This window comes from Chenopodium album, chromosome 1, assembly GCF_948465745.1.
Source record: "Chenopodium album chromosome 1, dcCheAlbu1.1, whole genome shotgun sequence".
Taxonomy (NCBI): Eukaryota; Viridiplantae; Streptophyta; class Magnoliopsida; order Caryophyllales; family Amaranthaceae; genus Chenopodium; species Chenopodium album.
This window is the reverse complement of record NC_137834.1, coordinates 77,741,187-77,755,692: the sequence shown is the minus strand read 5'-3', so window position 1 is coordinate 77,755,692 and position 14,506 is coordinate 77,741,187. Positions and strand designations below refer to the sequence as shown.

The 14,506-nt window shown below is 39.1% G+C and overlaps 1 protein-coding gene and 1 long non-coding RNA gene across 4 annotated transcripts; one reads left to right on the top strand and one right to left on the bottom strand.

Moving 5' to 3' along the window:
* Positions 1-3,861: 3,861 nt before the first annotated feature.
* On the bottom strand, positions 3,862-4,911 carry LOC145635930 (uncharacterized). The gene has a single exon (XM_081687311.1). The coding sequence runs from the start codon at positions 4,909-4,911 to the stop codon at positions 3,862-3,864; it is 1,050 nt and encodes a 349-aa protein (XP_081543437.1).
* A 3,136-nt stretch (positions 4,912-8,047) lies between these two features.
* Positions 8,048-11,603, top strand: LOC145558014 (uncharacterized). Of its 3 annotated transcripts, XR_014092352.1 has the most exons (6): positions 8,048-8,457; positions 8,788-8,905; positions 9,201-9,415; positions 9,653-9,763; positions 9,851-9,959; positions 11,218-11,603. It is a non-coding gene; the product is annotated as an uncharacterized LOC145558014 (long non-coding RNA). The 3 variants fall into 3 exon arrangements; XR_014092351.1 differs by lacking the exon at positions 9,201-9,415 and having other exon boundaries at positions 8,054-8,487; XR_014092350.1 differs by lacking the exon at positions 9,201-9,415 and having other exon boundaries at positions 8,055-8,457.
* The last annotated feature ends 2,903 nt before the right edge of the window (positions 11,604-14,506 follow it).

The following is a 14,506-nucleotide window of genomic DNA, read 5'->3' as shown; positions in this document are numbered from 1 at the left end:
TTGTTACTTTGTCTTTGCATGCTCAATTTTAGCGGACGTAGATACTTGAGCAACACTCCTTCGTTTTGGATGGTAGAATTTGCAATGTCCGTAGGTGTAATAGGTTTACTATTCCGGCTAATGTTAATTTTGATATGACGAGGTCGTGGGTGCATGTTTATGGGCTGCCTTTTGGGTATCTCGATCCCGAATGGGCTGTCAAAACCCTAGACCTTGTAGGGTTGGTTGAGACGCTTGAATATGATGGGGATGGGCTACCTGAGCAACCTGAGTTCCGTGGGCAAACACTACAAGAATCAGGTCGAATTCCGACGGAAAGGTTCCGACGAACCTGAAATTCCGTCAGAAAAACCAAAAATTTCGACGGAATTATATTCCGTCGTATATTTCCGACGAAATAAAAAATTCCCTCGAAAATCCGTCGGAAATTTCCGTCGAAAAATATGTACTTTCCGACGGATTATTTCGTCGGAAATTTAATTTTCCGATGGAATTTGTATCCGTCGGAAATTTACGACGGAATTTCCGTCGGAAGTTCTTTTTTAAAAAAAATCACTTATTTAAAAAAAAACCCTAAACATCTACCGCTCCTCTCCGCCTCTTTTCACTTTCCCCTTTTCCTTCTCACTCTTTCTCTCTCCTCTCCTCTTCTCTTCTCATTTCTCTTTTCCCTCTGTGGCTCAGCCCCTCCTCTCTTTCAATCTCTTTCGCCTATCCTCTTCCATTTCCTCTTCTCTCCTCTTCCCTTTCCTTTCCTCTTATCTTTCTCTTGTCTATATCCGCAACAACATCAACCCGCAACAACAACGACGACCGCCACAACATCAACTCGCAACAACAACGACGACCGCCACAACATCAACCCGCAACAACAACGACGCAACAATTACAAAGTCAACAACCACCGTATCGAGCCACCCACTCTCAAGGTTTTTGTTTTGTAGATCTAGTTTTAATTTAGGTTAGATTGTAGATCTAGTTACTTTTTTGTAATTGTTATGTAAATTTATGAATTTTATTAGATAATTGTATATTTATATATTTCCTGTAACAAAATTAATGTTTTTTTTTTAACGAAATTTGTTTAAATATGTAGATCTACAGGTTTTGATTTATTTTGTGTGGAATTTTTCGATTTTGTTGTTAATTTTTAGATTTATGGGCTAATTTTTGTTTTTTGGTGTTAATTTTCGATTTGGGGGGATTTTCGTTTTGTTGGGGTTTGATTTTCGTGTTTATGGGTTTAATTTTCGTTTTTTGGTGTTTTATTTGCTGGGTTTGTGGTGGTGGTGTGTGGTGTTTAATTTACTGGGTTTGTGGTGGTGGTGTGTGGTGTTTAATTTACTGAGTTTGTGGTGGTGGTGTTTAATTTACTAGGTTTGTGTTGGTGGTGGTGGGATAAGGGTTTGTGGTTGGGGTCGGTGTGCGGTGGTTCTCGGGTGGGGGTGGTGGTTCTTCGTGGAGGCTGGTGGTTCCGGGTGGGGTTGGTGGTTCTGGGTGGAGGCTGGTGGTTCTGGGTGGGGTGCAGTTTTTTTTTTTTTTAATAGAATTTTCTGTCGGAATTTTCTGGCGGAATCATATTCGTTGGGAATTTCCGACGGACTTTCCTAGGCCAGAATATGTTGTCCGACAGAAAGAATTCCGTCGGAAAACCCTTTTTCCGACGGAAATTCCGTCGGAATAGGTCATTTTTGCTACAACACATATTGCGACAACTGCTTCCGACGGAATTCCGTCGGAAAACGGGGTGTTTCCGACGGAAATTTTCCGTCGAGATTTAGCAATTTTCTAGCAGTGAAATTTTAATTGATCTTTCAAAACCTTTAATACCTGGATGTTTCGTTCCTGGAGAATCTGAGCCGATATGGATATATTTTAGTTTACGAGGGTGTGTTCAAATTTTGCAAAAAGTGTGGGTGTGTAGGACACTTTTCAGAATTCTGTTGTTGTTCCGATTATGTGGCTAATAGGAGAATTCAAGCTAGATTGGAAACGTTTGAATCTCAAGGTTTAACAGTGCTTTACAATCAAAATACTCGGCCCTTGTATACAAATATGATCGAAGGCTCTCAGGCAAATTTCAGGAATCGAAATACTGGAGTTAATCTGCTTGTTTTGGCACAAGACTTCGATTTTAATGAGGATAGTTCTAGTTCGGGTAATGATGATGATGATTTGAATGGTCATAATAATGAAAATTCTGAGGATAATGATGCAAATCCGGATGATAATGATAATGATCAAGATGGTGACGATAATCAGGAACCTGAAGGAGGCGAAGATTCTGCTAATTCAGACTCACATTTGTCAGGTGCGGGGGGGGGGGGGATAATACTCTACCGAATGGTCACGCGAATGTTGCTGATCCTGCAGGGATAATAATGATAATTTAGAACCTGGTTTCATTCCCATTAATGGAGTCTACTAAAATGGCTACATGTCTCACACGAGTAATGTGGTTCCTGCTTCTACATCACCGACCTCTGTCTCTTCGGCCTCTGTCTACGGTTCTGTTTTGGAGCAAAGGAACAACGACAACACTTCTTCAGAAACTGATCCTACTACTCCAAAATCGTATCACAAACCCAATTCAACAAGGTTTATTGCTGAAAATAGAGTTGTTGTCCCTGTAGGCGACCCATACGCACCATTCACAAGGTTTAGAACAACTTCTAATGTGGGGGGTGGCTTTCGAATGTCAGCCGAGATGGAGGACAGCTTTCTTTCAGATGATTCATGCTCTGACTCCCCTGCACCTTCTGTTCGACATGCTCCTATGGGTGGAGATGTTCCGTTTCTTTTTGCTTCACTCTCAATTTCGGATGCAGTGGCTTCTTGTGGTTCTTGGTCTTTCTCTTCTGCTCGGAATAATTCTGATGGGCAGCCCTCTAAGCGCTCCAAGCGTTCTACACCGGAACCATACCCGCACCAACAACCTGATGCGGCCTTGCCTAAGAAGCGTGGTCACCAAGGCCCGTTTTATCGTTGCAGATCTTATGAGCAACTCCCTTTCTTTGGCTATGCTGGCTCCACTTGGTATCAAAAGCGTCGGAAAATTAAAAACCTTAATTTGTACAGCAAGGGTGGCTTCTCACTTCCGCCACTAAGTCCTACGCCACATGAGAAATGTTTCTCTGATGTCTCGGTGGCTGCTGACTTGGGCTTTCATGGCTCTTCTTCTTCTGCCTTTTTGAATGCTGAATTCAATAAGGCACATACTGCTCATACTCGAAACAAAAGGAAGGCAACAGAAACTTGGGTTACTTCCACCTTAAAATATCACAAAACTGATGTTCTTGCTGCTTCTTTTGCACCTCCAACTTGGTCGAATGTTACTGCTCTTTCTGCTACTATTAATTCTCCTTCGCGTGTGGCTTTTGGTTTGGCGGCTGGCCCTTCACAGGTCCCAAGGTGTCCATGATTGTTACATCATGGAATTGTCGGGGCTTAAATGACTATAACTCCCCTAAACTTCCTTATGTTTTGTGGCTTGTACATAGGTTTAAACCTAACTTTCTGTTTCTTAGTGAAAATAAGGTTCCTGTTTATGTAGTTTCTGGTATGCTTGCTTGTAATAATCCCGCCTTTGTCAAGGGCTCGGATGTGTTAGGTACTTTTTTTTTTAAGGAAACCGAGTGATCGAAATTATATTAAATCAAGCTCCGCCAAAGTATGGAGAGTTTGAGGGAAAGAGTTCATACATATTCGTTCCTCATATCGATTTGTATCCCACCTAGCCACCGTATGAGAAACTGTATTACCCGCTCGCTTAATGTGATTACATGAGAAATAAGAAAAACTACCACTCAATCTAGCAATATCCTCATAGAATAGGAAAATAGGAGCTACACCCGTAGTTTGCTATTGAATTGCTCGAACAGTAGAACTTGCATCACATTCAAGAATGACCTTATCGAAGCCCAACCTTAGTGCCAATTCAACCCCATACTTAGCTGCACCTGCTTCTGCCATTTCGGGGGTCCAGTTGGCATTAATTCTCTTCACCGCTGCTGCCAACAAACCACCTTGGTCACATTGAAACACCACCCCCAGCTGCACGAATCCCTGACCAGAAATGTGAGCATCGACATTAAGTTTAAACACCCCAGTTGGAGGACACAACCAACGAGCTGCAGATAGTACTTGAGCTCCCCTCACTACACCCCCAACTCGTGCTCTATAGAGGAAATAATCAGCACATAATCTGGAAAAACCAGCAGCCACCATGACAGGATTGAAGCTATCATCCTTCTCCATCACGTGCAAGTTCCTGCAATACCAAGACGCCCAAACAAGGGCTGCAAAGACCCTCAAATTGTCTTTATTAATTTTCTTCGCATACCACACTAGACAATCAGCAAAAGAAGAAACAGGGGCCTCATTTAAAAGCTCCAAGAAATCACTAGTTGCCCAAATTTCCTTTGCATACTTACAGTGAAAGATAACGTGCATAATTTTCTCTTCATTTGCACCACAAATTGTACAAGCCATGGAGTCTTGCATATGACGTTTGTGTAGCACCCCCATGACTGCCATATGCCCTTTGCACGCTCTCCAGAGGAAGTGGCTTAGCTTTGGCGGACCGTCAATATTCCATATCAAACTCCAGTAGTCTGTCTCACCTGATCCATGAAACAGCTCCCAAGTCCTCAAATTCCCAAGACGCCCAAGCCAATACCCACTCTTAACAGTATAAATACCGTTCGATGTAGGCCACCAATACCGTCTATCACACGGCCAAGAATTAGAAAGAGGCAAATCGAGGATTGCCCTCCTATCAGTCACTGCAAATGTGGCATCAATCACCACCTTATCCCAGCAACCCCTTTCAACATCTATGAGATCACATACCCTCAAATTCATATCGCTACTCGGTGAAGGTGTTGGCACAATGTAAGATCCTTCTCCCATCAACCAGGATGCGTTAGGTACTAGTGGTGGCTTAGTTGTTTTTGGGTATGGTTCGGAAGATATTTCTTGTGTCTTTTGCTCTACGAATGTTGTACTTTGTAATGTAAAAACTCCTAATGAAATAGATAAATGTGTAATGTTTGCTTATGGTGCTCCGGTTTTAGAAGATCGTCCCCAAGTTTGAGGCCTAATCTTAGACTTGTTGGCTATTGTTCCTAATACCTTGATTATTGGGGATATCAATCAGGTCGAGCATCATTATGATAGGATTGGTGGTTCAAATGTTATTAGAGGGTGGGAGTCCTTTATTGACTTTAGACTAAAATCGAGTCTTATCTCAACACCTTTCAAAGGCCCATCTTACACTTGGTCAAATAATCGGGATGGTGATTAACTCATTCTACAATGGCTAGATCGTTCTTACATGACCCCTGATTGGTTTATGAATTTCCCGGAAAGCAGGTTGCTCAATCAACCCATTCTTGTTTTGGATCATGCGGCCATTATCTTTGAAGACTCTCCCTTTCATTCACATTCCAATAGACCTTATCAATTGGATAATTGGTGTCTTAATTACCAACAAATCCATGACTTTGTTTCACACACTTGGCAGATGCAAACTGTCGGATCACCTATGTTTTCTCTCTCAAAAAAGCTGGGTTCGGTTCGAATACTTATTAGGAACTGGTGCCTTAATAATAAGAAATTTTGGGGTGTGGATTGGAAAAACTTCAGTGACGACCTTTCGATGGAAGGGGAGGCAATTCAGTCTATCTTAGACACTTCTTCGTATTTATCCAATATAGTTAATTCAAAAGAAAATATATTGTTACAACTCCAGTTCTGGAGACAGCGTTGTAAGAAGAATTGGATTCTAAACGGTGATTCCTCTTCTAAACTCTTATTTTCAAAGGTCAAGTGTCGTCAAAAGAAGAACTCCATCTCTTCCTTGTTTGATGACCAAGGTGTTTTACAGAGTGGTCAACATGAGGTCCAAAGAATTGTTGTCCACTCGTCGAAGGAAACTTTTAAGTGTGATGCTATTCCAACTTATGATCCGAAGATTGATACTGTCCTGCAGGAACTGCATCTTCCTTTGCTTACTTCTGCTCAGGTTAATAATCTGGAACGACCTTTTACTGCTGCGGAAATACAAGATGCTATGTTTGATTTGGGGAACTGTAAATCCTCAGATCCGGATGGTGTGATGGCTGAATTTTTCAAACTTCATTGGCATAAGGTTGGGGATTCGGTTGTTGCAACGATTCAAAGTTTCTTTCACTCTGGTTTCCTTCTCAAGGAATGGAATCAATCACTCCTGGTCATGATTCCAAAGATTACCTCACCAACGCAAGTCACACATCTTCGCCCCATTAGCCTTTGTAATACAATCTACAAATGCGCCTCTAAGTGCTTGGTAGCTAGGATTCGGCCCTACTTACCTTTGCTTATAGCTGACTCTCAGCATGCTTTTGTCCAAGGCAGGGTTATGTCGGATAATATCCTTATGTCCCATGAGTTGATGGAAAAAATTAATTCGGCTAAGACTGGTGCCAATTGGACTACTGCGCTCAAAATTGATATGAGTAAGGCTTACGACAGAATCCATTAAAGTTTCCTTTTACAAGTTCTTCAGGCCTATGGATTTCCTGCTCGATGGCTTCAAATGATTCAGCAATGCATTTCTACGGTCTCCTACAAACACCTCATCAACGGGAATACTTCTGATTCCTTCAGGCCTAATTGTGGCCTTCGCCAGGGGGACCCTTTGTCCCCTTTTCTCTTCCTCTTCTGCATGGATATATTTTCCCGAATGCTTCACTTGGGACAAGATTTACAACTGTTTCAGGGTATTAAAATTTCCAAGGACTGCCCAGTAATCTCCCATTTATTCTTTGATGACGATGCGATGGTGTTCTTTCAAGCTAGTACCTATTCTTGCACTAATATCCTACATATCATCCAACGCTTCACCAAAATCTCAGGAAAGGAGCTTAACCTCCACAAGTCATTAATTAAGTTCAGCCCTAACACTCCTTTGCCTGCTCAATTTGAGTTCAAGGCCATTCTAAGGATGACACAGGTTCAGGTGTTTGACCATCATCTTGGATCCCCTATTGACTTTGTGGAGAAGAAAAAGGATTGTTTCCAGTTTCTTATCGATAAAATAGTCGCCCGTATTACGACGCTCAATGCTGCCCGTCTTTCTTAGTCTCAAAAGTTAATTTTCATTAACTCCATTCTAGTGGTTATGGCTTCTCATCTTCTTTCTTGCTTTGAAATATCGGCTTTAGTAGCAGGGAAAATTGATTCCCTGTGGTTAAAAATTTTCTAGTCTCATTCTAGAACTCAGGGTATTCACTGGGTTGGTAAACAGGAGATGCATCTTCCCAGGGGTATGGGGGGATTGGGTATTCGTTGTATCTCGACTTTAAATAAATCTCTTCTTATGAAGCAAGTTTGGAGAATAGTTCACAACCCCCAGCTGCTCATATCCAGAGTCTTTACAGCCCGTGCTCAATTCCTTTCTTGTACTCCACCTCCTACTCGACGTTATTCGGGTCGAAGCTCTTACGGCCTTCGTGGTCTTCTTCGTGCGGATGCAATGCTCTCCAAAGGGTGCAGCTGGAAAGTTGGTGATGGCCACTCCATACTTGAAGGGCAAGCTAACTGGGTCAATGGTACTATTCCGGAATTCAAATTAGGTATCCTTCTGGATGCAGCGAAAGATTGGACGGTCAATTACTTCATTCATCCGCAGACTTTATCCTGGGATGTTGTTAAGGTTCAACAGTGTTTCACACCCTTGGATGCTTCTACACACTAGTGGAAAAAATCTCATTCGTAACAGGCTATTTGTAACGGGCAAAGCTTTGCCCGTTACAATTAAGATATTCGTAACGGGCAAAATAGTGTCCGTTACGAATACTTATTTATTCGTAACGGACAAAATAGTGTCCGTTACGAATAAATAGTATTCGTAACGGGCAAAATAATGTCCGTTACGAATATTATTATATTTGTAACGGACAAAATACCGCACGTTACGAATAGTATACTATTTATAACGGACATCATGGGCCCGTTACGAATGATTGGTCCAGGCGTTGGTGAGATGAGCCCATTAGTTACTTAGGGTTTCACACATCTCCTCAGCCTTCACTCCCCTCTCTTTCTCTTTCCTCAGAAATCATCCTCTAACTTTCTCTTTCACTCACTCACTACCTTTCTCTCTCCTCTTTAGAACTCAATGTCTTTCTCTTTCCTCAAGATTCATTCTCTTTTACTCTCTTTACCACCTCTGCTTACCTCCATATTCTCTTTCCTCTTGATTATGCATTTTTTTTAAATTTATGTTTTGTTTTTGCTACTAGATCTGTAGCAATTAGATTCAAATTGGTAGAATTTTTGGGTTTTATAATTAGATTATAATCTGATTTTTATTTGAATGATTTTTGCTAGTTTATTGTTGAAAACCAAGAGGAGGAAGTGAAATAAGAGGTGAAAAAGAGGAAGAAGTCACTAACGGCAACGGAGAAATCAAAGGTTAGATCGTTGGAAACCACCGCTTACAAGGTTCTTAGATCTTATTTCTTTTAATTTTTTGTTACTTGTTACCCTTTTTTTTATTCAAGTTCTATGATTTTTCTGGATTTTAAAATTATATTTGGGAATTTTGTTTTTATTTCTTGGAAAATCGATTTAAATGACTTAGTTTTGGGAATTTTTCCGCTTCTCTTTCGTTCTTCACATTTCGAAAATTCTCCCCTTTCAATTCTCAATCTGCAACTTCAGAGAATTCAATAATGGCGGCTTCAATCAATCAATTAGGGTTTGTAATTTTTGCTATGATTCTTGCTTCATGTTCAATCTCAGCAATGGGGGATTCGGAATCAGCTTTTACTGTAGCTCACAAGAAGGCTACCCTTACAAAGCTCAGCAATGGCGTCGAACGTATCTCCGTTTCTATCGACCTCTACAATCGTGGATCTTTGTATGTGTTTTCTCTTTTCTATTGATTCTGCATTTTCTGCTATGATTTTAGATCTTGTTTGCGTTTGAATTTCCATTTTTACGAATTTCATAATTGAATTATGTTTTCTGTGTTTGATGTTTTTTGTTTGCATGTTGATTTAGAGGAAGTAATAGTGTTGGAAATGAATTTCGGTTTCAATTGTGTATTTTAATCTTAAATTTTCCGCACTTGTTTGATTTTGTGAGTTTGTTGTTTGAGAAATACTGTAGTTTATTTGTAAGGTTGAATTGCTACTATTAATCCTGTGTTTTAGGAGCTTTACTGCTGTTGGTGTGGATCCTTCTGTTATGGGGTTTGGCCCAGCTTTTGCCATTCTTGCTGCTGTGAAATATGTCGAGCTAAAGCTTAACGATATCAATCTATTTTTTAATATATATGTTCAAGCCTAATCAGAGGATTATTTGTGGGCTGATCAAGTAATATGAGTAGATACAAATCATGAAGATTTTCATGATTTAATGTAAAAAGGTATATATCAGTCCCAATTGAATTGGTTTGGTTTGGAATTGGACCAATTTTACCAATTTGGTTTTGTCATATATCTGATTTGTGACTAGTAATTGGTCAGATATCAAATTGACAGTTAGTTCTTCTTTCATAGTGAGTTTATTATTGAGTACTCGGTGTATGTAAATTCACTTGCAATCTCAAATTTTACAGTTGCCTTCAGTAACAGATACTCAAATAGAAAACATCTTTTGACAGGTGCAAAGCATTGTTGTTAGTGGATCAAAAGCTGTGGAGCATCTGTCATACATGTTTAACTCGGGCCAAGATTTAAAGCTTAACGATATCAATCTATTTGAGATAAATGAGGTTAGCACTCTGAACAAGCTGCCTCATATTTTCAGTTGGTGACTTCAACACCATTTCTCAAATTTGTAACATCCATTTTCAATGCAGGCCTTTGCATCTCAGTATGTTTACTGTTGTAAAAAGATGAACCTCGATCCAGCGAAAGTTAATGTTAATGGGGGAGCAATAGCCCTTGGACATCCCTTGGGAGCTACAGGTATGCATTTTGGCTTTACTAGAGAAAATGCTTATTGAGTGAGTTAGGCTCTGTTTGGGGAGGGGGGATTTATATAAGTAAAAATCAGTTATACATTGTGTGCATAGGTGTCTCTCTCTCTCTCTCTCTCAACACCTCATGTGTGCAACCTAAAAGCTAATTTAATTTTGTAAAGTTGAAGCCACTAAAATAACCTCAAATTGATTTTGGTTTGACTGTTTTTTGCAATTGATTTTGTTCTATAATTTGATTGGTTTTTGGTTCAGATCTGATGAAGTAGATTAATTGATGAATTTTTTCATGTTTAATTTTGATGTTTGATTATTTGGATTTTAGATTGTTTTACGATTTTTATGCTTTTTTTTTTTGTTCATGTTTTGTGGATTGATTGCTTCATTTTTATATGAATCCTTGTACATCAAAGTTATTGGATTGTTGAATTGAAAAATTGGATAAAATGATATATGATTAAAGATTTATAACAGAGTTTTAAGTATTTGATGTGTTTAGCTGATGAACATGATTTGAAGTTTAAGAATTTCCTGGAATCCGAATTTTGTGATCTTGATTCATTAATTGATTATAATGCATTACCTGATTACTGATTTGACTTTAAGGTTTAAGAGTTTCATGATTTAAGGTTTTACTTTTTTTTTGACATTTTAGTTTTTAGTTTTAGTTTTAGTGTGAAATAATTTGTTCATGTCTGCCAGTACTGCAAGGATTAGGCCTAGTGATAAAAAAAACCTGTGGAAGATAAAGTGCTATCTGCTGTGTGTTGGAAGTTTTGAATAAAGTGCTATCTGTTGTCTGTTGCATTGTGTCATATGAATTACTGCATTAGCTAGTATATTGAAAAACTGTGATCATATATATGAATAAATTATTGTCATTGTTGCATTGAGTATGTAACGGTTATGAGTGCTAGCGGAAGCAAATAAATTCATGGACGATAAACCCTAAAACCCATAAAATAGGACAACCCCTGAATTACCAAAGTGTAAGATATATTGCATTTGTATCTTTCTGGTTACATAAGTATTATTTACTTTCATTGATGTATCTTTCTGGTTATTTGAAGAATAAGCTTTCCTCAATTGTGAAAAGATCTAAGAATTTCACCCAAATAAAAGGTTCATTGCTATAGTAGGATCTGTCAGGCACCTCATAATTCTCTTTTTCCCTGTAATGCGTGTGTGTTTGTTGTAAGTTAGAATTGACTATCTTTAATATTGATTCATTTATGTGAAATCAACAGGAAAACTAAGGTAAACACCAAGGAAAGATCACAACCATGGCAGAATCCATTGTTGTATCAGCTGTCCAGTGGATTGGCTCTATATTGATTCAAGAGGCCAATATATTATTCGATGTTGCAGATCAAGTACGGGGCCTTCAGCAAGAGATTGAGCTGATGCAGAAATAGCTTTGGCCTAAGAAGAATCAATGAAGCAGAAGGTTTGGACTAAGAAGATCATTGAAAAGTTAAATAGCTTTGGACTAAAAAGAATCAATGTAGCAGAAGGTTTTTAGTTTTAATTATTTAGGCAATAATAAATGTTTTTTTTTTCTCATTGTATAAATATGAAGTATATTTTTATCTCAATTAATTAATAAAATAATTGTGCTATAATTTTTATGCAAGATAGCTAATCCAGCACAGCAACATGTGCTGGATTTTTTTTAAAATTGGGTTACACACTATTTGTAACGGGCAGATATCATGTCCGTTACAAATAACGGGGTTATTCGTAACGGACATTTCATGTGCCCGTTACAAATAACCCATTATTCGTAACGGACAGTGTCCGTTACGAATAACAATGGCCATCCGTAACGGCCGCATACGTAACGGACGCTGCCCGTTACGGATGGCCCCTTTTTGCCCGTTACGGATGAGGATTTTTCCACTAGTGACAATTCTTTCTATGGAAGCGCCTGAGGTAAATGAAGCTGACTTCCAATTCTGGGAGCGCACTGTCTCCGGGAATTATCCAGTCAAGACGGGTTACACATTCCTCATACAATAGGATGCTCCTCAACTTTTTAATCCTTTTTGGAAAACCCTTTAGTCCCTTCATTTACAACCGAAGTGGAAACTCTTCTTATGGAAGTTACTCCACAGCGCTTTGGTAGTGAAAAGTGAGCTCCACCACCGGGGAGTCCCAATTCAGGATGTGACATGTGACCTCTGCAGCACACACATTGAGGATTTTAATCATTTGTTTAGGGATTGCAAAATTGCCAGGGCAGCATGGAGGGGTGGAAGTTTGGACATCCACTCACAACTACATGGACACCTTTCTCTCTCAGATTGGATCCAGGATTATATCCGAATTTTCATTAGTCAGGATGGAATTTTGAGTTCTAACATCAGCACCTTTGTTGGCACTCTTTGGGGGCTTTGGTTATTTAGGAATAACATAGTGTTCAATCCTGATACGCCTATAACGCAACCTGTTGAATTGCACATCTTGAATATCCTACAATCTCACACTATCTTTATGGATGCAGATGATGTTGTGCAAGTTTCCCCCTCTTCTTCTATTCAGGGGGGTTTGCCCCCCGCCAGGATTTCATGTCGCCCATCTGGGGAGATCTCGTACAGGCCCTAACTTGGTTCAGATCCAGATTGATGAAGCTTGGTACACTGACACAAGACATGCAGGAATGGGATGGTGCCTTGATAATGTTGATCCTCTTGATGACAGGATTATTGGAGGGAGCAATTTCGGACTTTGCAGTTCACCTCTCCATTCGGAAGCCTTAGCTTGTTTCATGCCCTACAATGGGCTTCGAAACATCACGTCCAGTCGCCTCTGCTTTTTACAGATTCTTACAATCTCGTCTCTCTTCTGCGAGGCGATGGTAAGGGGGATATATCCTATCTATGGCTTGTACAACGGATACAACGTCTCGGATCCACCTTTCAACATTGTGGTATTTACAAGGCAGACAGACATCGTGTTCACAGGGCACACCAGATTACAGGAGAGGCTGCAGTTCTTTTTATCTGCTTTAGTAGTAATATGTATTAGGTTTTTTTCATTTATCCCTTGTCAATATATATATATATATATATATATATATATGTAAATAACAAACATATATGTAAATAACAACTAATTAATGTTTAAATTATTCCAAAATTAATTGGACGGTCTAAGATTTCACCCTGTCATTACTCGTGACTGAAACAACCTACTTTTTTGTGTACTAGCTTCATAGTATGGCTAACAAGCTAAGTAGCTTTTCCCTCCTCTTTTCTTCCTATGGAGTATTTAAATGAGGCCATTTATTGAGACTTTGTTGGCGTGTTCCGGAGTAAAGGTAAAATACAGTCCCTAAACTTTTGTATTTGTGCACTTTTAGTCCCTGACAACTTTTTTGTGCACTTTTGGTCCCTCCTCCACCACTTTAGGTGTTTTCTAGGCAAAAGTTTAGGGACTATGCTGACTAAGCATTAGTTAAGGGACTATGAGTCAGCAAAATAGTTTAGGGATGTTGAGTCATCAATAGTTTAGGGACCATGACTTATATTTTTTTTTCCTTTTTTTTTAGAATTTATTAAAAAAAGAATCTTTTAATTACTTGTCATTTTTACTCTTTTTTTTTACAACATTATTTTTAAAATCAGCTTCAATTATAAATCAAAAGTAATTAAAAATAATACATTTCTTTATAAAAAAAAATTGACAGAAAAAAATAAAATTAAGCTTTATCTTTTCATGGCTTCTACTCTCTCCCCTTCTTCCTAACACCCCCTTCCCAATTTTCTCTCTCCTCCCTTCACCCATGGCTTCCAATTCCCTCTCCTCCTTCGAAAATGGCTCCCACCCCTTAAAAAACCCAACCTCAACCACTAACAAAACAATGAACAAACCCTAATTTCCCCTCTCGAAATCTCCGCTGAATCCTCCCTAATCTTCCCACCATGACCCCACAAAAGCTTGCATCAACAATTGCTCACACTTAAGGGTGTTTAAGAATGGGTTGAATTTGGCCGGATTTAAGGATTTATCTGGGTAAATGCAGATGTAATTGTTCTCTAATGGTGGAATTAATGGTGATTCGGGTGGTACGATTACAAGGCTTAAAATTACTACGGTTGATGAAACATTTTAGGCTTTGGTTTGGATTGCAATGGCGAGCTGATGTTGGATATGCGACTGCGTGAATTAGGTTGTTATGGTGGAGATGTGCGAAGGGGGAGATGCGGTTGCGGCGACATGAGAGGAGGAGTAGCAGAAGTGGTGGTGTTGTGAATTAATGCAAGTTGCAAGGTTGGTAATGGTGCGGTACGGGAGGTTAGGGGAGACAGGGGCTGTGTTTGGTGGTAGTTGCGGTGGGGATTGAGTAGCAGCAATGTGAATTGGTGATAAAAGAATTACATGGCTTTTTTATTTTTATAATTGTTAAATAAGAATATAGGTTTTTTTTTTTAATTAAAGAAAAAATAAAGGAATTTTTCTTTCTGTTTTTATTTATTTATTGTTATTAATGGGGGTGTTAAATAAAATTTTGACATAAAAAAATTTAAAAAACAA